The 26606-nt window shown below is 59.3% G+C and overlaps 7 protein-coding genes across 7 annotated transcripts; 4 read left to right on the top strand and 3 right to left on the bottom strand.

The window, feature by feature from the left end:
- Nucleotides 1-67: 67 nt before the first annotated feature.
- On the top strand, nucleotides 68-5732 carry THITE_2096857 (uncharacterized protein; the record flags this gene model as incomplete). The annotated part of the gene is made up of 3 exons (XM_003655908.1): nucleotides 68-138; nucleotides 240-4287; nucleotides 4350-5732. The coding sequence occupies 3 exons, from the start codon at nucleotides 68-70 to the stop codon at nucleotides 5730-5732; spliced, it is 5502 nt and encodes a 1833-aa protein (XP_003655956.1).
- Nucleotides 5733-5972: 240 nt separating this feature from the next.
- Nucleotides 5973-7557, bottom strand: THITE_2120275 (uncharacterized protein). The gene is made up of 4 exons (XM_003655907.1): nucleotides 7228-7557; nucleotides 6998-7148; nucleotides 6841-6910; nucleotides 5973-6718 (listed from the first exon to the last, which is right to left on the bottom strand). The coding sequence occupies exons 2-4, from the start codon at nucleotides 7006-7008 to the stop codon at nucleotides 6530-6532; spliced, it is 270 nt and encodes an 89-aa protein (XP_003655955.1). The 5' UTR covers nucleotides 7009-7148; nucleotides 7228-7557; the 3' UTR covers nucleotides 5973-6529.
- A 2101-nt stretch (nucleotides 7558-9658) lies between these two features.
- Nucleotides 9659-12746, top strand: THITE_2120272 (uncharacterized protein). Its single transcript, XM_003655906.1, has 3 exons — nucleotides 9659-9983; nucleotides 10299-10454; nucleotides 10540-12746. Exons 1-3 carry the CDS (start codon nucleotides 9782-9784, stop codon nucleotides 12702-12704), a joined length of 2523 nt encoding a protein of 840 aa, XP_003655954.1. The 5' UTR covers nucleotides 9659-9781; the 3' UTR covers nucleotides 12705-12746.
- A 3213-nt stretch (nucleotides 12747-15959) lies between these two features.
- THITE_2120270 (uncharacterized protein) lies at nucleotides 15960-18159 on the top strand. The gene is made up of 5 exons (XM_003655905.1): nucleotides 15960-16090; nucleotides 16220-16953; nucleotides 17056-17575; nucleotides 17700-17914; nucleotides 18013-18159. Exons 1-5 carry the CDS (start codon nucleotides 16072-16074, stop codon nucleotides 18043-18045), a joined length of 1521 nt encoding a protein of 506 aa, XP_003655953.1. The 5' UTR covers nucleotides 15960-16071; the 3' UTR covers nucleotides 18046-18159.
- Nucleotides 18160-18186: 27 nt separating this feature from the next.
- Nucleotides 18187-19928, bottom strand: THITE_2120268 (uncharacterized protein). Its single transcript, XM_003655904.1, has 2 exons — nucleotides 19874-19928; nucleotides 18187-19811 (listed from the first exon to the last, which is right to left on the bottom strand). Exon 2 carries the CDS (start codon nucleotides 19756-19758, stop codon nucleotides 18274-18276), a length of 1485 nt encoding a protein of 494 aa, XP_003655952.1. The 5' UTR covers nucleotides 19759-19811; nucleotides 19874-19928; the 3' UTR covers nucleotides 18187-18273.
- Nucleotides 19929-21274: 1346 nt separating this feature from the next.
- Nucleotides 21275-21984, top strand: THITE_127149 (uncharacterized protein). Its single transcript, XM_003655903.1, has one exon. The coding sequence runs from the start codon at nucleotides 21422-21424 to the stop codon at nucleotides 21887-21889; it is 468 nt and encodes a 155-aa protein (XP_003655951.1). The 5' UTR covers nucleotides 21275-21421; the 3' UTR covers nucleotides 21890-21984.
- Nucleotides 21985-22041: 57 nt separating this feature from the next.
- On the bottom strand, nucleotides 22042-25601 carry THITE_2120267 (uncharacterized protein). Its single transcript, XM_003655902.1, has 3 exons — nucleotides 25260-25601; nucleotides 22468-25093; nucleotides 22042-22367 (listed from the first exon to the last, which is right to left on the bottom strand). The coding sequence occupies exons 1-3, from the start codon at nucleotides 25383-25385 to the stop codon at nucleotides 22195-22197; spliced, it is 2925 nt and encodes a 974-aa protein (XP_003655950.1). The 5' UTR covers nucleotides 25386-25601; the 3' UTR covers nucleotides 22042-22194.
- Nucleotides 25602-26606: the final 1005 nt, after the last annotated feature.

Raw genomic sequence — 26606 nt, 5'->3', positions numbered from 1 at the left:
CCAGGTCGCCGCAGAGAATCGAAGTACCGGTCAATCCCGTACTTGCGCAGATGGAGGCCGTAAATCAATGGCTACCCTGACCGATAGAACGTATTTGCCGCCGCTCGAGGAGTGCTTGAGCGGCAGGGAGATCATCCTGTAGGTCTACATTTTCTTCTCTTTTTACTTCATTTCACCTTGTACGGCCCCGATTGCAATTTGATGCATCGAATGCTGACGCCCTAGCTCCCCTGGACCAGGTCATGGAGGCTTGTCGCATCTGCGCTCGAGGATCGGTCTTGCGACCGACTTACTAGCGCCGCCGTGTCGGCCTTCCTCCGAGACGGCTTCGTCCACCAGTTGCTCAGGGAGCCCGCCCTGACCTTCGCGCCCCCGACGAACCAGTCGAAACTCGACTTTGAGACCAAGACCGGCGCTATCAACATCGTGCCGTCCCCGAGCGACCCCTACAACCTCGATACCCTGAAGGACGACGCGCGCTGGTTGAGCAAGAACGCCCACATCAACGAGCTTGCCGCCCTCCGCATCGTGCTGGTCGAGTACCAGTCCCGTGCTCTCAGTCACCTCACGGGGCCGCTTTCGACCCAGGATGTCACCAACATCCAAGAAGCAGCGGGCGTGGGCGATGCCCAGGCCTCTGCCATCCTTGCGCTGCTGAACGTGACCGCGGTGGTCGATGCCGAGGCGACATGGGCCGACTTTGAGAGCGACATCCGGCGCCGCCAGCGTCTCCTAGCGACTTACCTGTCCGAGCGCCGGTCCTTCCTGGGTGCCGTCGACGCGCTCCTCACCTTCCTGATATACTCGCGGTCGTCAGCCGCTCCGCCGGAATTGGATCGCCTGCGCCGAGCCGTCGTCGTGGAAGCTTTTGGCTTTGACGAGGATGCCGCGAAGCCCGACACGTCTCGCCTTGACGCCCTGGCACCCACATACATACGCGTCCTCGACGACTGCGTCAAGCGGACTCAGGCCGCCCCGGAATCCCTGGACAAGGAGATGCTGACAGACGCCTTCGAGGTCGACTGGATCAGGACGGCGCTCACCGAGGCAATCCACGCCATGTCATTGGTGTTCCAGATCTTGGATCTGAAGCATCCGACCTTTGCTCCCCCTGAGCTCGTGGTCCAGTGGTTTGCCCTTATGGACGAATGCGAATTCTTCGAGTCGGTTTTCGCAGGACACGAGCTGATTGCTGAGCTCATCTTGCCGCTCCGGAGCCTGGTTGCCGTCGTCTCCTTGAAGTTCCTCAACATCGACAGGGCACTCGCCCACCTGGACCAAGACGTCGACCTGCTTGAGACCGAAGATCCCTACCTGGCTTCCTCCGACGCCCTCACAGCAATCCACTCGACGATCGCCGCTGCGGCCGGTGCCGGCCTGCTGACAACGCTGCCTGTGGTGTTTGCTTGGTCTCTCATCCTGCACCAGATGCACCTCGGGTACCAGGAGCGGGCCGAACGGCGCGACCTACTACAAAACCAGCGGGCGCAAGCCGGGTTTGAACTCGAATACGAACCCGCCAGCCGCCAGAGGAGGAACTCGGCTGGGAGCATCGTCTCCATCGAAGCCTGTTCCTACGACCTTTTCCTTGCGTCCCAGCAGCTCGAGCGGAACATTGAGCCAGCCGAGAACATGGCCAAGGTAGCCACCGCTCGGGGCCAAGTCTACGATCTGATGGCTGAGATGGCCTTATGTTTGGGAAGCGGCCAGCTAGCAGCATTCCGGACAGTTCTGGGCGCCCGCGCGCGCCTGGCCTTCCAAGACCTTCTGAGACGGAGTTCCCATTACGTGGGTTACCAGGCGGAACCCGTCTCTTGTCTCCTCTCCACCCTCTCGGGCGGTGCCCAATACTGGGACATCTCTCTCGACACCCCATCCGACGCCTCTACCCTCGCCGTCTACACTCGCATGCTGAAGGACGACGCGCTCAACGTACAATACACATCTCAGTCACAAAACCGCTTCCCCTACGAATTCCTCCCCTTTGCCTCCCTCTGTCGCATCTTAACAGCCGCTTTGGTCGCGGACGAGGAGAACTCCGAGACCCTCATGGCGCTGCTGCTCAGGACCCCAAGCCTCACCGTCAATTGGGACCCACGGTGGGATACGTCATACGAACTGGTCTTTGAGGAGGAAAATACCAACTCGTTCCGTCTGACGCGAGACATCGACTTGTTCGACTCAACATTGAAATTCAACAGGCACTTATCTCCCGAGGAGAAATGCACAATACCGCGTGGGACATTTGGGCGCTTCGTGACCGATGTTGGGAGAGTCGCCAAGCTGGAATTCGAGCATTCCGTCCTGGCCCTCTTTGGCAAGCGCCTCGAGGCGAATCTCATGGCGGGCGCCTACGAGACCGGGCTGGGTTTTCTGACGGTCGACGAGCTAGTTGAGGGCATCTCGCTCTTAGCGACGGTTCTGCGAGCTGAAGCCTTGAGATCGTCAAAGGCTGATTCCGACAGGGGCCTGAAGATACTGGCCGAGGCCAGCCGCTTGCTCCCGCGGGGCAAGGACATCATCAGCATCGTTTGCGACGCGATCGATAGCCTGGTCGAGGAGGAACTCGTGGACCTCGACAGTTCCAAGATTGCCGCTCTCACATCCTGCCTCCAGTTTCTGCACGCAGCCGTTCCTGTCTGCCCTGGCCGGGTGTGGTCCTACATGGCACGGTGTGCGCTCATCAACAGCGACACCCGATCTGGGCGCCTGCCCAGGATTACAGCCAATCTCGACGTGTTCGCCGAGAGGTTTGACCTGCTGCTGTCCGCGGTCAAGCTGTTCTCTAGCCTGATTGACAGCGCCATGACGAGCACCGTGCAGCGAAGGACCGGGCTGAGCCTGAGCAGCCGCTCACATGGGGAGGAGAACCCTTGGATCGGGGCCTCGGACAAGATCCTGTCGCGCGTCTCCCTCTCCATAGCGCAAACCGCCCTTGACGTCTTTGAGAATTCCGCCACATGGAGGTTCCCCTCGGAAGTCGACCGCAGCGTCCTGGTTCAAGATGTCGTTGGCATCATGCACAAGCTAGTATCCTACACCCATAGCGTCGGGTCAGCTGACGCGCCGAAGAGCTTGACCAGCTCGCTCGCACCTGCAGCTGGGTATGTCGTGGAGAGCTTCCTTTCCAGCTCGTCGAGCTCGCTACGCTTCCAACCTCTTCTTGCCACTCTCCTCGCCGCCTTCCAGCTCCCGGACTCGACACTCTACCAGCGGCGGGCTCGGATCGTGTCGGAGAGGCTCACGACGGTTCTCGACTTCGCCACCATTCTCTTGCGGGTGGCCGACTACTTGGGTCAGGCCTCCGGTGCCATCCAGACCCAGCTCTTTAAGTCGGCGTCGTTGATTGCCCGGCTACCAGCCATCAGACATTCCTTCCGGATGCCAGCCATTTCCCTCCTGAGCGCGCTTGTGGAGAGCGCAGGGAAGGCTAGCGGCGAGCCGCCATCCCTGCTGGGGTACTTGGGGCCGCAGATATCCCGTTCTTTTATTCAGATTGCCTCGCAGCTGGACAAGCCCTTCAACAGGACTGCCGAGGTCGTGAGCACCTGGAAGTTCTTCTCGACGATCCTCCGGAACCGCCAGCAGTGGATGGCTAATTGCTTGCTTACCGGCAAGACTCCGCGGGAGGCACTGAAGGGGGACGCAAAAATCTCGCAGCTCTCTGCGGGCTCTGTGCTGTCAACGGCGCTGGAGAGGCTGAGCGTAATCAGCAAGATTCCGAGCCAAGAAAGCCTCGCTGTCCTCGACTTCTTCACATCGGCACAGAACTACTGGCCGTGGACCATCTTTGCCATGCAGAAAGACCGGGCTTTCCTCCAGGATTTGCGCTCCTACGTTCGCCAGCTCAAAGCGCCGGCGGTGATGGCAAAAGCAGACCCCGCCGAGGCCTGCTATCAAGCGCGGATAGCAGCCTACATTGCCGAGACGTTCGCCATGCAGCTCTACCATCTGCGTCAGATGCGCCAGGAGCAGGCCTTCGCCGCGGAAGTGGTGAACGACCTCGACTACTTCCTCCGCGACGGCGTCCAGGTGGCGGATTACAACGCGTCCTTGCACGTCAACTTCGCGAGGAATTTCGCCAAGCGGTACCCGGGATGTGCGATTGACGACTTCAAGAGAACCCTGCTCGTGCCGCGGGATCTGGGGTCCCAATACTACTATGCGCTCGACGTTGCGGAAGCCATGCTCGGCTACGATGCTGGCTGGGCTGGGTCAAAGCAGAACGGCTTCCGGCGGGAGATGGAGACTGCGAACCTGAACCTCTCCCTCGTGGAAGCGGAAGTGGTATGTGGACTAAACCCGGGGAAGTCTGGGATGAGATTTACGTACTGACCGGACTTGCTTAGGCGTTGTTCCATGCGTGGGAGTATTTGCTCCTTGAGCTCAGTATCTGCCTGCTGCCGAAGAAGAACCACGCGGTCGCCAGGCAGATGCTACAGGTCGTCGAGCAGTGCTTGGAGTCGAACCAGCGACCGCAACCGCCGGAGAACATCTTCGTGGTGCTGGCGCACTCGCGGGCCAACCTGGCCCTGACGCTGCTGCAGCGGCTCGCCGACTGCTCGCTCCTGCCAAAAGACATCACACAGCTCCTCTCCCTTGTCGCCGCCACCATCAACGGAGTCGAGGACCCATGGAGCAAAGCGCAGATTTCCTACTTCCGCACCCTCCTCAAAATCCTCTTCGTCACCCTGCGCGGGACCAAGCACTCGTCCAACGCGCCCCCGCAAAAGACGGCGGCCGAGAGCCCCGTCGCCGTGTCCCAACTCGTCCTCACCATCCTGGACCGCGTCGTGGCGCGCTCCTTCCGCACCCTCGCGGCCCTCGTCCACGAACCGGGCGCGGCCGCCACACCCGAAGACCTCGCCCTCATAACCGCCATCCTGCAAGCCTGCCTTAGCGTGCCCGGCATCGAGCAGTGTCAGCTTCAAGTGCTCAACATCGCGTCGTCGCACGACATCCTGCAGGTCGCCACTTCGCTCTTCTCGTGGTCCGACCGCCTCGCTGACAAGGGCGACCCCGTCTACGGCGAGCTGGCCCTGCTGCTCCTGGTCGAGCTGTCCGCGCTGCCGGCCGTCGCCGAGCAGTTCGCCTGCGACGGCCTCCTCGGCCACCTCACCTCGGCCAGCCTGGCCGGCTTCATGCGCCGCGCCAACGTCTCGCCCTTCGCGGACAACCCGGGAGCCGCGCGCTGCTACGCCGTCTGGGCCAAGGGTGTCCTCCCGCTGCTGCTCAACGTGCTCGGCGCGCTCGGCGCCACCATCGCGCCCGAGGTCGCCTTCGTGCTGAACCAGTTCCCCAACCTGCTGCGCGCGTCGGTCGAGCGCCTCGAAGCCCCCGGCTTCAACCGCACGGCATCGGCGAGGGAGGAGGCGTCGGCGCCGCACTACGTCGCGCTCGTCGCCGTCGGCGAGGCCCACTCGCTCGCGCTGCTGACGCGCGTGCTGGCCGCGCTGCGCGCCAGCAACGCGCGCGACATCCCCGAGGTCGCCTGGGACGCCGCCGCCGCGCTGGAGAACGTCGAGTTCTGGCTCGCCAGCAGGAAGCTGCTGCGCGAGCGGCTGCTGCCGCTCGGGCCGCGCGAGGTCGAGTGGCGCGGCACGCGCGCCGCCGGGGCCTCCGCCGCCGCTGCTGCTGCCGAGGGCGGCGCCGGGTGCGAGAATCGCCTGGAGGAGAAGGTGGTCGCGCTGCTGGAGGGCATCAGGGATGTGTTGGCTGAGGAGGGGGAGTAAGGGTGCCGGCTGCTGGCTGCCTGTCTAGCTAGCCTGCCCGGGTAAGCAGCTAGGATGGGCGGATGGTGGGTGGTTGGTGCATTGGTTGATGGTGGATGTTGATGGGTTGCTTTTTTGTGATGGGAGGTAGACTATCCGGATATCTTGTTATTCTTGGCGACCAAAATGATTTTTTTCGTTGCTTGTGTCAGAGATGCTCAGCCAACGGCTCTCTCTTCCTTCGCTGGATCAGTGACCGTCGTCTTCTCAGGTAAGAGGTTATTGGATGTGGCATCCTTATTTCGTTCGAGCCCACGGTCAGGATAGCGACCTCAGCTTGCATAACACAACCGACAGCCAAGGTTGAGACATCCCAGTTACCCCAGCGCACTCGGCGCCTGCACTGACTCTTATTATTACACGGTCCGAAAACCAGCACCAGATCCCAACCATCCGTCTATCCCCATGCCTCAATGGCTGGCTATCCCGCCTTGGATCCGTGGCCGACCACCCGTCTGATAATGTACAGCCCATCCGCCCATTCCACTGTTCTGTCTCTGGTGATGATTAACCATGGAACCAAGGCCCGGCAGAGCATCGTTTTTTTGGAGTCGAGATATCGTTCTTCCTTTTCTTCCCTCACCCCATCAAGCCCCCGTAATCCATCCAAACCCGCCAACCCATCTATCCCCCTCCTCCTCTCCTTCTCAAACGCAAACCACCGTACGATCCCATTTGAAGGGACAAACCGTTCAACAGCGCAGGGCAGTGGAGAAGAAGTAGAAAGAAGATCGTTTATGATATTCCTGAGAATCTCTCTACCGCTTCTGCATCTCGGCGGTCATGGCGGCGTTGAGCTCGGCGAAGCGCTCGCCCAGGCGCGTCTGCGTCGTCATCGACTTGGTCACGCACCGGCTGATGCAGCCGGACTCGCGGCCCGAGAGCGCCTTGGACGTGAAGTCGTCCACGCACGCGTTGAAGCAGTTGTCCACGAGGTTGCCGAAGACCTGGGGCGATGGCAGGATGTTGATCAGCGCTACGTCAGGACTTTCTTGGGTTGTTGGGGGAAGAGTGGGTTGGGGGGAAGAGTGGAAGGAGAAAAGGAAGGAGAAGGGACGTCTGGACATACGGTCATGAACTCTTTGACTTGGCGCTTCTGCAGGCGGGCGTCGAGCTCGCGCGACTCAGCGGCGGTCAGGCTGGAGAGAGGGAGGAGGGAATGTTAGTCCATAATGATCCAGTTGGATGGTGGCCAGGCTAACGGAAGGAGTAGCGGGTTGGCCTACCCAGTGTCCATAATGTTACGAGTCTGAAGGGGTTGTGGTTGGTGGTGAGGCTGACTCTTGTTGGGACGGACGCGTACAGCGATGTCAGCTTGGAGGCGATGATCGAGGTCAATGGATCTCGTAGCTATCACGATAACAAAATTCCTTTGGACTGTCATCATTGAGGCCTGGTCCGTGCGCTATGGTTACTGTATGCCGTAATCCTTATCCGTTCAGTTCACGTTACTTACCAGGTATTTCACTTCAAGTTCAACCCCAGTGGAGCCGCTGGCTGCTGGTTCCCCTTCCATCGCTGCTCAACATCTCCAATTCCACCTCACCGCTTGCATTGTGTCGGCTCAATACGCCATGCAAGCCAGCCTGTTAACCCGCGCGTGCAGCTGGAGATCCTCTCCAACCGGAAGATGGACGAATTGCATTGTTACCGCATAGGACACAGCCCCCTTCCCCCTCATTGACAGGCTCTTTGCCTTGGAACAGCCAGCCGCTGCATGTCGCTTACCAGCACCAGCCAATTGCCAAATTGCCAGGCCGAAGCTGGTGGCAGGAGCCAATATCGTCCCCGTCCACGAATGACGCCCTCCAAATGCTCGTATCAGGAACTCAACTTGCTCGTGAGGCTGAAGATGAAACAAGACCGGTGCGAGTGGGAGAAATAAGCCAATGGAATGTGTGGAATAGGGGTCCATCACGGAGGTGTTTCTTGGACCCAAGACTGGCAGGATGTAGTGGATATCGTAGTGTAGTACGCTACCACGTGAGACTCTGCTGCGGCCTCGACGAGTGTATCACAGGCTGTCGTCAATTTGGGAATTGAACCGCCCGGAATGGCCAGGGTTGGTTCCCTCCCGCTGCTGCCGGGCTGGGCCAGGAACAGCTTCCAGCCAAGCCGGCCCTCAACTTGCTGATCCCGGACACCGGCTGCACCTCCCTCGACGGCGCCCCAATTGCAATAACCTAGCAGATGACCTGAAGTAACCAAGCGAGCTGACAAGATGACTTGCCACATGCTCAAGTTCAGATGGAGGGGTGACGCGCCCAGTCTGTGCGAGGCCTGTCGCGTGTTGGTGGCCAGGGCATCTAATTTTGGAACGAGACCCTTGGCCCAAGGAACCTACTGCGGTAGACTCGCCAACATACACTCAGTGCTTCAATCCATCGCGCAGCCACAAGTGTGCGAGATAGTCCAAAGTCACCCAAATCCACAACTCCCTCTACCCATGCCTCGTACGCAGGATCTGCATGGCTTCATCAGCGCCAAGAGCGACAAAAGCTGGACAGCAGGCAACCAAGACAGCGCCGTGCGACAGAAAGGCTGCGGCCTGCAACTTCTTTGTACACATTAGACCCTGCATACGTCATGAAATCCCCCGCAGACGGCAAAGGCACTTAGCTACACTACACTTTTCGTGTCAAGGCAGGCATAGGCGGCGCTAAATTACAGCAAAGGAGTTGGGATGAATGTCGTCGAAATTGTAGTACATGAGATTGTACTGTACCCCCTTGCAGGTTAAGCCAGGTTGCGGCTTACTCCTGATATTAGAGCTTATGGATGGTGGAATGGTGGGCATAGTTATGCCCCGCTCGTGAGAGACTAGTATAAGAGCTCAGTCGCTCAAATATTCATAACCCAAGATGAGAGCATCGTCTGCCGTGATCTGCAGCGATCATATAAACTGTCATAATAGTTAGGTATCTACCTACCTATATACACCTCCGCATCCTCAGGTACCTTACCTAGCTGAGCTTTGGGGGGCTCCCGCGGTCCGCTGGCCGAGGTTGGAACACCTGGTCCCTTCTTCCTCACTTCCCGGCATGTGTCTTTGAAAGGACGCTCCATTGACCTGACCCATGCTCATTCCACAAGTGCCTAACCATGCTGATAAGAACATGATGCCTCTGCGAGATGGCATGTTAGACCGCTAACTGTCCAAAGTCGCAATACTCGCACAGTACAGTACTGAGACAGTTCGACGGCTGGCTCTTATCCGCTACTTGCAGACAGACGGAGTATTTTCGTACTTTTCTAGCTTACACACCCAAGCACTGCTATTGCAGAATTCTGCCATGTTTCACTCGACCTGGTCGCCAAGTCCGAAGAATGCGCATGGAAACAGACCAGACAGGACAGGTAAGCTGTGCAGGAGCTAAGTCTACACCGTGCGGTGAAGCATTCGCACCGTGGCGCATCTCATCTCGTTGGCGACCCTTGGCACTGTCACCCAGTCCCCAGCTTCCTGAAAAGAAGCGCCCGCCGACCCTTCTTTCCTTGCCGTCACACTGGGTTTCGTTTAATCAAACTCGCAACGGTCGGACACGACGCGGTCTCGAGAGAAAAATCAGCGACCTTGAAGCTCTGCTCTGTGCCACCAGCCCGGTAGCATTCACCGCACTCTGTTTCGCACCCACGATTGTCTGTCTATTTCTGTCGGTTTCCGCTCCCACGGTAGTTGACCTTGTCGAAACTCTGTGATCGCGCCGGTGCCTGGAGCCGGGAAACGGTCCCAGCTCGGGGATTGCATCGCGTCGCAGCACCATAACATTAACTTGCTGAGCACGGCAATCATCGCGCACCTTGCACGCCGCGTCGCGCACGCCGCACCACGCACGACACACCGCGCTCGACAACTCTCTCGCGCATCATCGCCGGTGCTCCTTTTCCCCCTCACCTCTTGTCGTCCCAGTGTCTTAGCTCATGCAGCTTCTCGACCCGAACCTACGTCCTTGAACCTGGCGCCTGTCGCCGAAGCACAGCACACTGCCTAGTGCAGTGGCCTCGCAGCCATGACTTCCGCCGCGCCGCCGCCGCCAGCACCGCAGTCCGCTACCTCGCAACAAAATCGCCAACACCAAGCGAACCCTCCGCAGACCCCCAGCACGCCAGTCGCCCCCCAGATACAGGCTGCTGTGTCGCCGCCCAGCAAGCGTGACCTGAAGTCGTGGTGGAAAGGCTTCAAGCTCCCTTCCAAGCATCAGGAACACCATGGTACTGCGGCCCCATTCACTGCAACCCCAATAAGAGCAAAGCACCGAAAGGGAGACTCGCGGTTTGTTGAGGATATGGCCGGTGGTCTTGGCCAACTCCCCGTAGCTGCAACGCTCCTTCAGAGCATCATGTGCGAAGAAGAGAAGTGTGCGGTTCATCGAGCAAGTGCAAGCATGAGCCAGCCACTGCCTGCGCGACAACCAGAGGCGTCCAAGTTGGGCGCACTCGCCCGTATCGTCACCCGGCGATGTGGGCGTCGCCCGCGCAAAATGCGCCCGGAAGCACCCGCTGTCAGCACGAGACTAATTGTCGCAGATCCCCGCGCCCTCGGGATATTCGGTGTCCCCCTACGACAGAGCATCACCTATGCCAATGTCGCCATTTCGCTCGTGGACGAAGATGGCAAGAGCTATATATATGGCTACGTCCCGATCGTTGTCGCGAAATGCGGCGTGTTCTTGAAGGAGAGAGGTGCGACGGATCATATGCTCCTCCCCCGTACCTTCTGCGTTTCCGCTCGGTTGAGGGAAGATTGCTGACACCTGCCACCAAAAAGCGACCGAGGTAGAGGGCATCTTCCGTCTTAGCGGGTCCGAGAAGCGCATCAAGGAGCTCAAGAACATTTTTGACTTACCTGATAGGTACGGCAAGGGGCTAGTTTGGGACGGTTACACGGTCCACGATGCCGCCAACGTGCTCCGCCGCTATCTCAACGACCTCCCCGAGCCCGTTGTTCCTCTGGATCTTTACGAGAAGTTCCGGGAGCCGCTAAGGGGAGCTACGAAACTGGGCGCTGGCGACGCTGAGGGGCCCCAGTTCGTTGAGAACTTCGACATGGATGCCGCCATCGTGAAGTATCAGCAGTTGATTAAGGAGCTGCCCCCCCTCAACCGCCAGCTACTGCTCTACCTCCTCGACTTACTTGCAGTATTCGCGGCCAAGTCCGATAAAAACCGCATGACGTCGCAGAACCTGGCGGCCATATTCCAGCCCGGCATGCTTTCTCACCCCAACCATGCCATGGCGCCTGACGAGTATCGGCTGAATCAATGCGTCATCATTTTCCTCATTGAAAACCAGGATCATTTTCTCATCGGCATGCAAGGCACGGCCGCAGATGAGAAGACGGTAGAGGAGGTCCAAAAGGGGACCCCGGTCCTCAATCCGCCCTCGACGCCGATGCCGAAGCCGGGGCTCGTGCGGTCCGCGTCCACTGGGAGCGCCGGCGCCGAGAGTGTTGCCAGGGATGGCTCAATCCGGAGGAACAAGTCGACGTCTTCGAGACGGTCCCTGCACTCGAACGGTTGCCCAAGCCCGGGCAGCCCAGCGCTGGCGGCATCAACCCCCACGAGCGGATTGGCTCGGAGCAACACAGTCCCGTCCAAGAAGTCGCCGGCTCTACAGTCCGGGAGGTTTCCCCATCGGAACGATACGCCAGTGACCCCCCTCACCCCCGTCGCGCCGCCTGCTACGGCAGTAGTGTCTCCGCCGGCGGCTGTCGAAGAGGTCGATACCCCTCCGGAGGAATCGGCGCTATCCCTCTCTGCTTCGACAGCACCATCCAGCTCGCAGCCCGGCCTGTCCACTGCTGGTGCGAAGAGCCAGGAGCGGCTCCTCGAGCCTCCTGCTCCCGAAGCCACCACTCCATCCAAAGAACGAAAACTGCCCATCCTATTCCAAAGGATAGCGTCGAGCGAGAGCGACGGGCGCCAGCCGAACAAGCTAAGAAAGAAAAGGCTTCCCGGCAGCGCAAACCCCAGCGCTCACAGTTCAACGGCGTCGCTTGCCCATTCCGCAGCCATTTCCCCCAATGCCGAGATGGCGAATCCTCTTGAGGCGATCCCATCTGCTTCTGGGATAACGACAAGCGCTAGAGAAGCCGCGGCAACGCAGCTGGCCGAGACCCCCTCGGACTCGACGCCAAGAGCATCCCAGGTTCCGCCCGGCAGCAAAGAATTGGGCCCGAATCCCGGCAGTACCGAACCGAGTAGCGGTATGACCAACCCCGACCCCGGCGACGCTCATGCCAGCAGCGCCCACGCGGATACTCTCCACCCAAGCAGTGCACAGGCGCCCCTGAAATCCAAAAGGTCTCCCCCAACATCGCTCCACAGCTCATTCAACGAAGGATCGGACCTCGATCAGGTCGACGAGCCGGTGGCAGCTCCTGTGGAGGCGGCCGTGCCCGACACGCCGAGCGACAAGGAAAAGAAGAAGCGTTGGCGCCTCTCGCGCAAGAAGGAAGACGTCATACCGCCCGCCTATGCGCCCCTCGCGTCTCCGCGGCCGGTGCTCGGGTCGAACGCGAATGCGGACGCCAGCAGCACTTCGATAAACAGCTCTGGAAAACCCGGACAGAGCGTGGGAGGAGACTCGACGGACCGCACCACCTTGACTGCCGAGGCTCCCCCGGCGGTTGAGGCTGCCGGCAAAGAGAGCCGGGAGGACTCGAATAAACTCTCGAGCTGGATCAAAAACAAGTACCGCGAGCACAAGGAGAATGTCGAGCAGCGGCGCAACAAGTCGCCCCCCGGCGAGAGGACAGTCTCGCTGGGCGCCAGCCTCCTTCCGTCAGCGCGCGGGAAGAGCCTAGATCTGAAGCGCAGCGAGGACGACAAACCGCCGGCGGCACCACAGCCGCCACAACCACCGTCATCGCAGCCGCAATCGCAGTCCCAGCCCCAGGCGCAGTCGCTGGCCCAAGATCCCCAAACGCAATAAGGGCCAGCCAAGCTGGGACAAAAGAAAGAACAAGCTCAAAAGGAAGATATGGATGAGACCCCCGATGATGAGTTTTCGACGCCGTTACGACATTTCACGCCCCATGTACCTATTCCCACCTTTCTGTTTACCCATCACCACCCCCTCCTCTCTCCTCCCCCGCCGCCCCCATTTTCTTTTTCTTCCTTCAGTTGACATTTCTCCCACCTTGCCTGACCTTACCCTGCGTCTGGAGCGGGATACGTACGGCATGCAAGATGTAGCGCCGAGCATGTGAGCGTGCGAGCGTGCGAGCCGAGCCGAGCCGAGCCAGTCGAATTAGCGGATGTCTGGACGATGTGGATTTTATTTGCCTTTTCCCGAGCGAACCTATTCATCCCAGGCATGACTGCATAATTGCAGGCGGTGAGATGTTCGTGTCGGAAATGAGTTAGTGTTTGAGGCGGATACCCTGAGACCCCTTTTTTTCTTTTCCCCTTCTTCTCTTCTTATCAAAGGTACCTACCTACCTTACCTACCTGCCTATTTTACATAGTACCTGGAGGGCGTATTGCAAAGGGAGGGGTTGCTTTGCCTGCTGGGAGGGGAGGGGTTGTTGGTGTTGACCACGGGGAAGTGGTTGTGTTTGAGTCTTGCCTTGTCTTGTAGTAGCGGTCCTGGTTTGATGGGATTGTTTAGCTATCGAGCGGGGTTTATAGACGGGACCCGGTCTCGCCCTACGATGTAAAAGGTGATGGTCCTCCTTCCTGCGTTTGCTTCATCAGGGTTGTACGGATTTACTTCTGCTCGCTTTGTGAGACGGCGATGACGTCTGCGGACTCGTGTCTGTGGTTGCGTGCCGCCGTCGTTCACTCTTGAGCTCGGAAGCTTGGGTCCGGCAAGCACGCAATGGCTTGTGAGCTTCCTGAGTACCTAATTACCTGGCACTTACAAGCTGGCGTTGATTCCTCTGTCGTAAACTTGTAGTTGGCTTGGCGGCAGTCGGAATGCGGCGGTAGTCAACTAGCGTCTTGTCCAAGACCGGTGCAAGCAAAAGCCCAGCTGTCGTTGCGGAATTAACCCTCCAATAGCTGACAAGTTGATTGCTATCGCACCGTCCCTTTGGAGGAACTAGACTTGTGCCCGTACGGAAGACACCTGTGAGAGAAGCCCAGATCCCGCAGTGTGGACCCCTCCCATTCCACTAGCGACCTCGTTGTTGGCGGTCGTCGTTAAAGAGGTCCCGCCAAGACTAATTTCGGAACCTACCGCTTACAAGTATTTACAAATCGCCAAGGCCACGACGACTTCGAGCAACATCAACAATGAAGAATCGCAAAGACTCGTAGCAACAACTTTACACAACTCTACAAAACCTCAACCAAATCGAAAGAAAAGAAAACGAAGTTAACCCGCACCCTAACCTTGACCCGCACCCTAACCTTAACCCGAATCCTAACCAGCGGGGGGCTGGCGCCGCCCCCCGCACCCCTAGCGAACTAACCCCTTGGCGATAGAGCAAACGCCTTGGCGATCGGGATTTCGTAAAAACGCTGTAAAAACATTGCCGACAATTGGCCGAAATTAGTCTTGGCGGGACCTCTTTAACGCCTACCCTTTTTTCCCCGCAAAATCTTGAGCCGACTCGGGGATGCCGAGTTGGGCTGCAGATGCCTTGGACCCCTGCATGATGAGCTTTGACCACCTGCGGATGCCACACCACTCACAACAGCACATCCGCTTGTCTTCCGTAGTTTGCAAAGTCTGATTTTAGAACTGAGAAATGAAGCTGAAATCTCGCAAGGCTTAGATTGTTCGTATCAAAAGGCATCAGTGCTTTTGCATGCGCTTGTCAGGTCCCCATCTGACTCAGCTCAGATCCTTGCGATGCACTTTCCCTCCGATCTCGTGCCGGACCCACCTCCAGGCCGGGAGTTGGCAGTGGAGCCATGAGCGGCCCGAAAAGGAAGCGACGGAACAGGAACACTTGAGAATTTCTGTACAGAACGCTTCGGAATACCTGACACTACCTCACTATGAACAATGCAAGAAGAGATTTGCCCTCGGAATTGCCACTGGGGAGACCGACGTCAAAGGCAACATTGCAATGGTCAGACACGTATTGCTGCATCTGTCAGACTTTTGCTTGATTACGGCCGCCCGCCACACGACCGACAGCGGCCCGAAATCCGGCTCCGAGATGCCTCGGCGATCTGAAACCGTCCGCGCTGAACTAACGAATGTGAACACAACACTTGGCAGGGAAGAAGTGAACACGATGTGGCTGTGGAGAGGCTTGAATTCACGTCAGCGTACACTAGCCTTCCATCTCACCACAGAAGCAGTCTAGCTCGCTGCCGATCCGATCCGTCGCCCCAGTCGACAGCCGCAAAATTCGCACCACAAGGGTTATGGCTACATAAAGAGGTCCCGCCAAGACTAATTTCGGAGACTGCCGCTTACAAGTATTTACAATCGCCACGGCATGAGCGGGGCCGCGACGACTTCGACGACTTCGAGCAACATCAACAATGAACAATCGCAAAGACTCGTCGCAACAACTTTACAAAACCTCAACCAAATTAAAAAAAAAAAGAAAACCGAGATAACCTGTACCCTAACTATAACCCGTATCCTAACTATAACCCGAACCCTAACTAGCGGGGGGCTGGCGCCGCCCCCCGCACCCCCGGCGAACTAACCGCTTGGCGATAGTGCAAACGCCTTGGCGATAGTAGTGTATACACGCCTTGGCGATCGGGGCTGCGTAATAACGTTGTAAAAACATTGCCGACAATTGGCCGAAATTAGTCTTGGCGGGACCTCTTTAGCCATCAGCACCACAAGGCACACACCGCGCACAACCTGGAACATGTAAGTGTAAATATGTCAATTTGCTGCTGTAGTGTATCGCCAGCACTGCCATCAGCCGCCATACATAGCAACAAACTGCAGATACACAAGCACACAAGTCCACGCAGGGCCTGTCCCTGAATTCCCCATCCGCGTCGCACATGGCTTCCCGTTCCCCGACCCAAATTGGAAGGTGGATAACTAACACGCAAGCCCGATCCCGGGCCAGTGGGATCCCAACATGCGGAGGCAACGGTAGCGTCGATCAGCAGGTTCGGACGCCGGGGCACGCAGTCCCCGGTGCTACATAAGGTACCTGCACTACGCTGTCACATTTCGCGCGGGATACGGATACTTAAGTCCGTGAGCGCGAGGCCTCGGTAGCTGCGTGCGCCGATCTCTCCCTCCCTCTTCCCGAAGTCAACCAAAACTTCTCAACGTCCGGAACTCCGGCCTGGTCTCTCTCCTTCCTCGATTCTCGCTGTAGAGGGTCATTGGCGAGAAGTAGAGAAGTAGCAAGCACAGCAGAGCAACCATGTCGGAACTCAAGCACCGTATGTACAGATACAGCCTCGAATGCCGCTCTACCTACCACGGTTCACCGCCGACAAACCTCTCCCCCTTTCCCAATCAACTCCCCTCCTGTCTCGCATGCGCTGGCCCCCAACTAACAAGCGCCGCAGCCTCGGACGAGGAGGATATCAAGAGGCACGCGCCCGCCAACGCGCCCGCCGTCGCCAGCCATGGCGCGGCCGCGCCGCCTTACGACTCGGCGTCGCTGACGTCGGGCGAGGTGGTGTGCCCGCCGCACACCACCGAGCGCAAGATCACGACCAAGATCGACCTGCACATCGTCCCGTTCGTGTCGGTCCTGTACCTGATGGCCTTCCTCGACCGCGTCAACATCGCCAACGCGCGCTCCTTTGGGCTCGAGGCCGACCTGGGCATGGGCGGCGACCAGTACAACACGGCCCTGACCATCTTCTTCGTGCCCTACATCGTGTGCGAGATCCCGTCCAACATCCTGCTCAAGTACTTCTCGCCGCGCGTCTGGCTGTCGCTCTGCTGCCTCGGCTTCGGCGCCGTCACCGTCTTCCAGGGCCTGGTGCAGAACTACTCGGGCCTGCTGGCCACCCGCTTCTTCCTCGGCCTCTTCGAGTGCGGCATGTTCCCGGGCTGCTTCTACCTGCTGTCGACCTGGTACCGCCGCCACGAGGCCCAGAAGCGCTTCTCGCTGTTCTTCTCGTCCACCTCGCTGGCCGGCGCCTTCGGCGGCCTGCTGGCCTCCGCCATCGGCAAGATGGACCACATGCGCGGCTACCGCGGCTGGCGCTGGATCTTCATCATCGAGGGCAGCTTTACCGTTGTCGTGGCGCTCATCTTCTTCTTCACCTTCCCCATGTTCCCGGAGCAAACGGTATGTAAAAAAAGAAAACACAAACCACGATATTGGGGCTAGTCAAGTCATTTAGGAGCGGGCTGACAGTTTCTTTTTTCTGTTCTTGCTTGCGGGACACAGACCTGGCTCCGCGATGATGAGCGCGAGTTCGTCAAGGCCCGGCTCAAAGCGTCGCAGGGCCACAGCGGGGCGGAGCGCAAGATCACTCTCCGAGACGTCAAGACCGTCATGTCGGACTACAAGATCTGGCTAGGCGGCTTCATGTACTTCGGCCTGATCGTGCCGGCCTACTCGTACGCCTACTTCGCGCCGACCATCATCCAGAGCTACCACTACGACCCGATCACGACGCAGCTGCGATCCGTGCCGCCCTGGGCCGTGGCCTTCGGCTTCGCCATGATCGTCGCCACCGTCTCCGACTGGATCCAGCACCGCCTCCTCTTCGTCATCGGCGCCATCTGCATCGCCATCTCCGGCTTCGCCGTCCTCCTCACCGTGCACAACAACCTGCCCGTCCAGTACGCCGCCCTGTTCCTGACCTGCATGGGCACCTACTCGGCCATGCCCGTCATCGTGTGCTGGTTCAACATGAACCTGGGCGGGCACCACCGCCGCGCCATCGGGAGCGCCTGGCAGATTGGTGCGTGTTTTTTAGCCCACTTCCTCCCCAATCCCCCCCCTGTCCTTATAAAGAAGAAGATGGCTTGAGAGAAGAGATTGGGGTTGGGAGGTTTTGGTTGGCTGACCAATTCTTCACACCCCAGGCTTCGGCAACATCGGCGGCATCATCGCGACGTACTCGTTCGTCTCCAGCGACGCGCCCTTCTACCACAAGGGTTACGCCATCTGCATCTCGTTCGTCTGCCTGAGCGCCCTGGCCGTCGTCCTGTACGCGCTGGCGGTCGTCTGGGAGAACAGACGGCGGAGCAGGCGGCCGCGCGACCTGAACTTGACTGAGTCGGAGAAGGTGGAGCTTGGGGTGAGTTTTGTTTCCTTTTCTTGTCGTTTTTTTTTTTTTTTTTTTATGTCGACGTGCTCTGCCCGAGGACGTGGGGAATGCTGACGCAGAGGAAACAGGATCTGAACCCCGAGTTCAGGTACATGCTCTGAGAGCTGGACCAGACATTTATGAAGCCAATGAAGTTCGCCACTGCTGCTTGTGATTGTCGGTCACATATATATAGACGGACGGAGGCTAGACCCTAGAGCGGTCTCTTTGACTGTATAAAGTAATGTGCGGCGTATGTTGACCTGACGAATAAACATGATGATGATGTCCATCAGATCCCGGCGAGTATTCTCGTCTGTTTTCAAGTCTCACGACTCAGTGCTCGGTATTCAGCTCGTCGACACGAAGGCTTCTGCGTCGAAAAGGGTTGCCGCTGCAGGCGCCCGCTGCTCTTCCACTCCCAGTGCTGCGATCAGCGCCTCGATCTCGTCCAGCTCCCTGTCCACCTCGGGATCCCCCAGACTCCGCAGTGCCGCGATATCCTCCCCTGCCGCCCGGCGCTCTTCCACAGACAGCGGCCGCTCGCGCTCGGCCTCCAACGCCCGCAGCGCCCCGCCGCCCTCCCCGCCGCGCATCCACCGCCCGTCCTGGCCCCTCTCATCCGCGTACGCCACCACCACGTTCCTCCGAACGACCACGACCCTCTCCACCGCCGCCTGCTCCGGCCCGTGGCCGTCCAGCCACCGCACCGCCTCCGCCAGGCCGGCGAAGCTCTCGTCGTGCACCCGCCGCGGCGTCAGCCGCACCGGCAGCCCGCGCGACCCGGCCTCCGGCAGCCGCCGGTGGTACCGCACCAGGATCCCCAGCCGGCTCAGCGCTGCGGGCACGGCCAGGACCGCCACCCGGACGCGGTACCTGCGCGGTTCTCCGTTTTCGTTTTGCGGCGCGGCGGCGTGCTCGGCCATAGCGTCTGCCTCCGTCGTCGGCGAGCCGTTGGTGTTGGTGGTGGAGTTGTTGGTGTTGGTGAAGCCGTTGCCATCCCGCCCTTGCTCGCCGCGAGCTACTATCCGCCCCCATCCCCTTCCCACCACGCCCCCCTGCTCCTCCTCCTCCTCCTCCTCCTCCTGCCCCCCCGAAAACGAAACCGAAAACGGAACCGAAAACGCCCCAACAAGACCCTGCAGATCCCCCCGCGCCCGACACGCGCTCTCGACCAGCACGCGCGCGACGCCGTGCCGCGCCGCACACGCGCACACGGCGCGCAGCCAGCGCGCGGCGTCGCGCGAGGCGAGCCGCGACGCGAGGTGCGGCGCCGCCGCCAGGGCGGTAGCGTAGTGCGGGTGGTAGGTCTTGTAGGTGTCTGCTATCAGGTGCAGCGTTTTGGGCGGGTTGGTGGTTTCTATTCCCGTTGTTGGGGGGCCTGCTGGAGGAAAAGGAGCCGCAGGAGGAGGAGGTGGTGGTGCTGGTGGTGGCGGGGGACAAGGGGAGGGTGAGAATGGGGAGGTACTACTGGACATGGCGGACAGGAGCAGGGGCGCGAGACGGGTCTTGCCGGCGCCGGTCTGGCCGAGGATGAACACTGCCAGGGGCCGGGCGCGGGACGGCGGGCTGGCGTCGGAGCTACTGGCGGGGTTGGGCAGAAAGGGGTGTAGCTCACGCGGCAAGATCTGGGTGTGCAGGATGTGGGCGTGCGTCGACGGGGAGATCTGCCAGGCGGCGAGGAGGGCGGCGTCGTCTTGGGGTCCGCGTCTGCCGGTGCTGGTGCTGGTGCTGGTGCTGGAGGGCGCTGGGTTTGGTAAGGCGGCCAGGTCGGGCGGGACGGAGGGTGCCGAGAGCTGGTTGACGAGAGGACTGGTCTCGGTAGAGGGGTCCATGATCGTTTCTCCGCGGCGCCGGTGCGGTTCCTTGTTTGGAGACGTCTGTAATTAGGTAAGGTACCTATATATAGTTGGAAAGGACGAACCGCGGCTCAGTCTGCGTGTCAATTCCAGGTGCCCGAAAGCAGTGCCCTAGTTAGAGGGAAAGCGACCCAACCGACAAGACGCACAGCGCCGCTCATCACCCGCCGGGTTGGCCGCGAGTAACGCGAGTAACGGGCGTGCCAGAGCTGACCCAGACACGCCGAGGATTAGTACTACCGTGTCGAAACCTCTAAGTGTCCTGAAAGTAGCGACTTGAAATGGAACCCCCGCACGGAGGGTGCGCGGAACAGGACACGATTGCATGTAAGTAACAACCTACAGGACAAGCGACATCCGTAGCTGCAGGGACGTGCCGCAGTTGCAGCGTTACATCAGCTTCCACATTCAGTTCAGCCCGAGTCCCCCCTTCCGGATATATATGTACAAGACCCTTGACTGTGCCACGCCCCAGTAAGTGGTGAAGCGAAGCTTGAACGGGCCGAGGCCGATGCGATCGCCACCCGTAGCCTACTGTAGCCGACGACCACCCGAGCTAGCTAGCTGGGAGAGAGGAGGTAAAAAAAAAAAAAAAAAAAAAAAAAACTAACCCTAACCGTTAACCCTAACCCTAACCACTAACCCGGGTGGTCGAACCGGCTCGCAGTGGTCGAACCGGCTCGCAGTGGTCGAACCGGCTCGCAGTGGTCGAACCGGCTCGCAGTAGTTGAACCGGCTCGCAGTGGTCGAACCGTCGAACTGGCTCGCAGTGGTCGAACCCTTGCAGTGGCTAAGCCACACCGCCACACCATATAACGTCGACGTCGCCCTCGACAGCGCCCACCACACCACGTTCTCGAGATACGTCAAGCGGCCATCGATGACCCGACATATACCGCAAGCCGACGACGCAGTCAGTACCCAGATATCACTATTCTACGTCGTTCCAGGATCGGCACTGTGAGGGGACATAGCCAAAAGGGGGAAAGATGGAGAAAAGATCGGGGACATCTCCACCGCCAAGACACGGCACAGCTGTGGCATCCAATCCACGTACGAGAAACTCTGGAGGATTGGCCTGGTAAATGAACCGAAGCCTCCTTCCTCGCTTCCTCTATGTATACAGTACACATTCGAAAGGCATCGTCATTGAAGCTTCGCTTCAACAAAGTCGTATGGAATACATGCTGGAGCCGCTGTGCGTCAGGTATCAAATCTACACAGTCTAAGCGGCTCATAACGGCCAGTATCCTGAATGCCGGAGGCACAATGTGGAATCTGCACCTATATAGAAGGGCCAGCGCCTCGGGCCAGTGTAGATCTGGCCCAGCTCTCGTGAAGTTGTGAGCCGGATAGGCAGGGCTACTCACAAGCACGAAGCGAGGCCTTGCCAGTGAGCTGCCGTCTCAGGTCTCAGGGGACAGGAAGAACATCACGAAACTAACCGCCATCCAGCATGTCACATCACACCAGTCCCCTCTCCGCCCAGCTTCTGTCCGTAATTTGTCTCATTCTTTCTCTGCTATGGTATCCATCAAGCTAACTTGCTCATGCAATTCCATGCCCAGCCAACCCGCGCCTGGAGTACCTCAGTACCTCGCGATCGCCACCTAGAACTCCTCTTATCCCCCGGGCAATAATGATGATGATACCAGATCCCTATAATATGAGCCAAGAAAAGGGGAAAATGAAGAATGGCCACAAAAATTTCAAGAAAAAAAATATAATAAAAAAAAGAAAAAAACAGTATTCAGAGCTCGGGCGATCAGCTCCCAATCGCTCCAAAACACCAAAACAGACCCAAAAAGGCAAACAGAGGAAGAAAGCAAGAAGAATAATGGATAATAAAAGCCATAATGATAATAATTGCCACAGACCTCAGCAAGCCCACAGCCCTGATCCCAAGATAAACTCCCAGAGTCCCGTTACATCCTCCGGGTTGGAGCGAGGTGAGGCAGGGCCGCTCACCCGGCAGCGCCGCCGCTATGCCCAGCATGCCAGTTGCCCCCAGAACCACGTTCTCCAAAAAGAAAAGATCCGATTTGATTCGAGCCGCATTGAACCGTATGGGAGAAAACCAAAAGAAACCACCAACACCGATGCATGAATCGTTCGTTGGAGACCCCTTGGATAGAAAAGAAAACGTAATTCGAACAGAAGCAGAGCAGAGCAATGCAAGCTCGGCCTCTCCTCATCGGTATCACTCAAGCGGCCCCAAAACGCCAGAGTCTCTTGGGGGAGAGAGGGGACCGGAAAACGTCAGCACCGGGACGTGAGCTCCTTCCCTAGTAAATAGCAGTAGTAGTAGTCTCCCACGGGTAGTAGTAGTGGTAATGATAATGCGAACTCCGATGCGTTTCGTCACTCTCTCTCGTTACCCGTCTTCATCAAACCTGTCTGTACACGCCGACCTCAAGCCGGCACACTGCGCGGCGTGACGTCGCCGCTGCGCCGTCGAGCAACCATCTGTTGCTGTTGTTGCTGTTGCTGTTGTTGTTGTTGTTGCTGCTGAGCCTTAGACGCCGCAGCAATCACTTGCATCCTCTTCCGGAGACTGGCAAGCCTGCCGTTGATCATCTGAATCACTACAAGGATAGTCAACATCAATGTGGCGACGGAATGGGCGCGGACAAGCGGGGGGGGGGGGGGGGGGGGGGAGGAGGGGGAGAAACATTGCGGGCTTACACTTTTGCACTGTCTGCTTATCGTCGCTGCTCATCTCGCCGGGGGTTTCCTCAGCAGCAGCGCCGGGCCTTTCGTCCTTAGACGACGACGTCGACACGCGGCGCTTCGGCAGGTGGTCATCATCGCTGTCGAGCACGGCCTCGAGCATGCGGACGGCGGTGATATACGATATCTCACAGCCGGGGAGATCTTCGCTCGCGATCTCGTTGATAGCGGCCGTGCGACTCATCTCCACGGCTCGGTCGTACATCAGCTTCTCGGCGCTAAGCCCCGCCGAGAGGAAGACTCCCTCGGCCCCGGAACCGCTGACCGCCTTCGTCTCCGGGTGGTTGGCCGGATGGCTCGGGTGCTCTTCGGGCAGCTGCTTCTGCGCTTCGATCAGCTTTAGCCGGACAATCTCGGCCTTCTCCAGGACCTCGTTGAAGCGCGACCGGATCCACTGCACGGCCGCATTGATCTTCAGCGCTAAGGCCTGCGTGTTGACCGAGTCCCTCGTCGCCGAGTGAACGCTGCCGCTCGACTCCGTCCGGTTCTTCCGCGTCCACCAGAGGCTGGCAATGTCCATCGACTTGGCGAGAAGGGAGAGCGCCTTGACGTAGAGAACCAAGGCCTCTTCCGACAGGGAGACCACCGCCTCCACGGTGAGCCCCTCGTCGTCCTCTCCCATCCTGTCGGCCGGGACGCCGCCGAGACCGTGTTCGCTCGACGGGGCCAGCGGAACGAGCTGCTTGTACTTCACCTCGGCGAAGCCGTACACCACATCGCTCCGCGTCGCGTACTCCTCGATGCACTGCGCGACCCGCGCGTCTTCGTCCACCGGCGTACCCTGTTTCCCGTCCGTGACCAGACCGGCCGGTACGGATGGCGTCGGGTAGGCCGGGAACGGGCTGTAGATCTGCGGCGGCGACTGCCCCTTGCCGAGCAGTGGCGGTGCGTACTTGAAACCAAAGAAACGAAGACTGGCGTCCTGGATAGCCTTCGAAATCACCGACGCTTTAGAGCTAGGGCTGCTGGACAAAGCCTTGTCATACGACGGCTGCCGGTAGTGATCGTTCCGCCCCTGCTGGAGATTTCTTGACGACGGACTCGATACGGCACCTGTTGGCGAGGTCGGAGCCCCCTGCTGCGTGGCGCGCCTGACGATCTGCCCCGACTTGGGCGGCTGTGCTTGCTGCGGGTAGAGCGAGATTTGGTCCGCCAGCGCGTTGACCTCAACGTGCATCTTATCGATGACGATGTAGTCGCGCTCGAACGCCAGGTCTTGGGCGGACTTCTCGTCGTCCGCAAGAGGCCTGCTCGTCGTGCTCTGCGTCCTAGTGCGAGTGGCAACAACTTCTTGTCCGGGTCCCGATGCGGGCTGAGCTTCGCGGGAAGGCGGTTTTACCGAGGCATTCGAGTACCGCCGGTTCCGGTCAACGTAAGAAATGGGCCGAACAGGCGCCGAGGTGGACGGCTGGCCCGTGGGGCGTCGTATCCCAAGACCTTCTTCTGCTTCCTGTCGCGGCGAGCGGCTCAAGCGCGCGGCGGATACTTGTTCCAGCGGATTCGGCTTCGGCTCAATAGGCGTCGCCAGGGGTGACGAGCGGCGTGGCTTCGGCGACTGCGGGACCGCCTGTTCCCGCCCAGGCTCCTGCTCTGTGGGGGGCCGTCTTTGAGACTGCCTTCGGGACAGCGCCTGAAGCTCGTCCGGCTTGCCTGCACTCCGGGTGTCTGGTGGTTTGGGACTCGCCGGCTTCGGGATGTCATCCTCAACGAGGCCAGGGATGGGGCCGGCAACAACGGGGTGGTCGAAGAAATCCTCAAAGGGTAAACGCTCCACGGAGTTCCGCTTCAATAATGCGCGGATAAGGCCTTTCATCTCGGAGCTGACGATGCAGTCCCGAGGAAACTTGATCACGTCATCCGACGCCTCGATTTTCCTGAGAAGCTCCACGTGATTGCCGGCCCGGAACGGGGGCTTTCCTGTCGTCATCTCGTAGAGGACAGTCCCCACCGACCAGAGGTCGGCCTTCGCGTCGTACTTCTCGTACCGGAGGATCTCGGGCGCCATATACAACGGCGAGCCGCAGAGAGTCTCGGCGAGCGACGTCGAGGGGAGCACCCGGGCGAAGCCAAAGTCAGCCAGCTTAAGCATGGGGAGCGAGGCCAACCCGGCGGCTGGCGTGAGGGAGTCGTGGCTCGCACTCAGAATGTGCTTCACCATCTTAGTCTCGCGATGCCGCGGCGAAGGCAGCAGGAGAAGGTTTTGAGGTTTGATATCGCGGTGGATGAGGTTCGCTTCCCGCAGGAATCGGACGGCACTGGCGAGCTGCTTCAAGAAGTGGCGGGTGACGACTTCGTTCAGGCCAGAACCAGGGGCCACGGGGTATTTGCGGGCGAGCTCGTGCGTGACCGGGTTCTGTATCAGCCTGTCCCTCCTCTTGATGAACACGGACAGGTCGCCCATCTCGCAGTACTCCATGACAAGGTTGATGTGCGTAGCGGATTCCACGCAGTCGTGAAGGGCGACGATATGAGGATGCCGGAGCCTCTTGAGAATCTTAATCTCGCTGTAGAGATTCTCTTTTAGCTTCTTGGTCAGGCGCGAAAGATCGACGGACTTGATGGCGACCATGGCACCGGTAACCTTTGCAGGCAGCAGATGTTAGCAGAGGACCATGCAGGTGTGAAGAAGGGTGACCGTCAAGGTTCGCAGCCACGGTGGTGGGGTCTGCGGTAAGACCGTCTCCCTACTCGGCGGGAGCAGCAGCCTCCCAAGACGGTCCAAACAGAAGCGGCGGGATCGAGCTAACCTTGTGGCGACCAGAGTAAACCTGGGCGAAGCTCCCCTTTCCTATCTCACCGTCTATCACGAAGTTTCCGACGGCATCATCGCTGGCGGGCTTCGTCCGCCTCGACGTCGACTGTTGTTCGGCCATGGCTTCCCGTGAGATTTGGCGATAACAGGAAGCTGGCTAGGAGGGAAGAACAGCCCGAGGGCCTAGGATATGCGAAAGACGTCGGCGGCGGGCAGGATCGTCATGTATACGTTGGAGTTGTTGAGCGTCGGGGCAGGCTGGGGCCGTGGTAGACAAAGAGAAAGTAGCCGCGGAAAGGGGAGAGGGGACGAAGAGGACGGCAACGCTCGAGATGTGGATGTCCAAGGCCGTGAGGCGCGGGAGCGGGGGATGAAGGGCGTGTGCTGCCTATACTGCGTAGCAGTGGGACGACGGCGGCAGGTATCCGATAGGCCAGAAGGCTTGGCAAGTGAATAGTGCAAGAAGGTGCCAGGCAAGATCCCTCAGTCTTTCACGGGGACGGTTCGAGGAGCCCCGGTGAAGCAGTGTCCAATCCAACGACAAGCCGGAGTTGATGGACGGCGGCGGACGGCCGGCGCGCAGACTGTGGGGACCGAGAGCGACGACTCGAGCTCGGGACACTGCTGTGCGGTCGGCAACGGGCCGGCAACGGGGACGGCCACTTGTTGAAAGTAGCGGCGGCGGGGAGACAAGTTCTTGTGGTACTCTGGGATGGTAGACGTAGAGGCCGTTGCCCAAGGTACCTTGTGTGTGGTTGGGTGGTCCAGGTACGGCGAGGATCGGTTTGTCTTCGAGGTGCTGGTCAAGTAGCACCTTGGCGGCCGCTATCAGTGACTGGGGCCGATAAGTAAGGAAGCTCTCCACACGGCACGCTCAGCGTCCAAGGTCAAGTGAATGACTCAGACACGGTCGGCTGCAGGGGAGATGGCGCTAGCTCCTCGGCGGTTGCAACAAAATGTGAAATCGGGGACGGATGCACCGGGGGCAGGACCGTCGAGAGCAGAGGTGGTGTGAAATGGACAGCAGGTGTTGGGGTGAAAAAGGTAAAAGAAGAAGAGATGGAAGGGAATCGGAGGCACTTGAATGGACGGGATCTGGTATGCAGGGCGTGACCCTGTGGGTTGCTGTCCAGCTGCAGTGCATAGCAGTGTGATGCAGAACAGGGGAGGTGCTCCAGGGGAGTTGCTCGTTGGGGTGAACCCGACTGGCGACCTCGTGTGTTAATACGGGGGGCTGCTGGGCGAAGCTGAGGACTGTGAACCTCGGGAAAGAAGCTGCGCTTCCGCTGGCGCATCAGGCGCATCACGCTGACCTAGCTACCTTACCTAGACGTGCGAATGA

The sequence above is a fragment of the Thermothielavioides terrestris genome, chromosome 4 (assembly GCF_000226115.1).
Source record: "Thermothielavioides terrestris NRRL 8126 chromosome 4, complete sequence".
NCBI lineage: Eukaryota > Fungi > Ascomycota > Sordariomycetes > Sordariales > Chaetomiaceae > Thermothielavioides > Thermothielavioides terrestris.
Note: the sequence above shows the minus strand (reverse complement) of the source record. Positions and strands in the feature narration are given on the sequence as shown.

What these genes read in the sequence shown, in the direction of transcription:
- THITE_2120272 (XM_003655906.1), top strand. Translation starts at nt 9,782, where the DNA reads ATGACTTCCGCCGCGCCGCCGCCGCCAGCACCGCAGTCCGCTACCTCG. An exon ending in CAAGCATCAGGAACACCATG is followed by an intron (nt 9,984 to 10,298) that starts GTACTGCGGCCC and finishes TAATTGTCGCAG; the next exon opens with ATCCCCGCGCCCTCGGGATA. An exon ending in CGTGTTCTTGAAGGAGAGAG is followed by an intron (nt 10,455 to 10,539) that starts GTGCGACGGATC and finishes GCCACCAAAAAG; the next exon opens with CGACCGAGGTAGAGGGCATC.
- THITE_2120267 (XM_003655902.1), bottom strand. Translation starts at nt 25,385, where the DNA reads ATGGCCGAACAACAGTCGACGTCGAGGCGGACGAAGCCCGCCAGCGAT. An exon ending in TTTACTCTGGTCGCCACAAG is followed by an intron (nt 25,094 to 25,259) that starts GTTAGCTCGATC and finishes CTGCCTGCAAAG; the next exon opens with GTTACCGGTGCCATGGTCGC. An exon ending in TAAGCAGACAGTGCAAAAGT is followed by an intron (nt 22,368 to 22,467) that starts GTAAGCCCGCAA and finishes CTATCCTTGTAG; the next exon opens with TGATTCAGATGATCAACGGC.
- THITE_2120275 (XM_003655907.1), bottom strand. An exon ending in AAGTCAAAGAGTTCATGACC is followed by an intron (nt 6,719 to 6,840) that starts GTATGTCCAGAC and finishes CCATCGCCCCAG; the next exon opens with GTCTTCGGCAACCTCGTGGA.
- THITE_127149 (XM_003655903.1), top strand. Translation starts at nt 21,422, where the DNA reads ATGATGATGATACCAGATCCCTATAATATGAGCCAAGAAAAGGGGAAA.
- THITE_2120270 (XM_003655905.1), top strand. An exon ending in CGGGAGCGCCTGGCAGATTG is followed by an intron (nt 17,576 to 17,699) that starts GTGCGTGTTTTT and finishes TTCACACCCCAG; the next exon opens with GCTTCGGCAACATCGGCGGC. An exon ending in CGGAGAAGGTGGAGCTTGGG is followed by an intron (nt 17,915 to 18,012) that starts GTGAGTTTTGTT and finishes CAGAGGAAACAG; the next exon opens with GATCTGAACCCCGAGTTCAG.
- THITE_2120268 (XM_003655904.1), bottom strand. Translation starts at nt 19,758, where the DNA reads ATGGACCCCTCTACCGAGACCAGTCCTCTCGTCAACCAGCTCTCGGCA.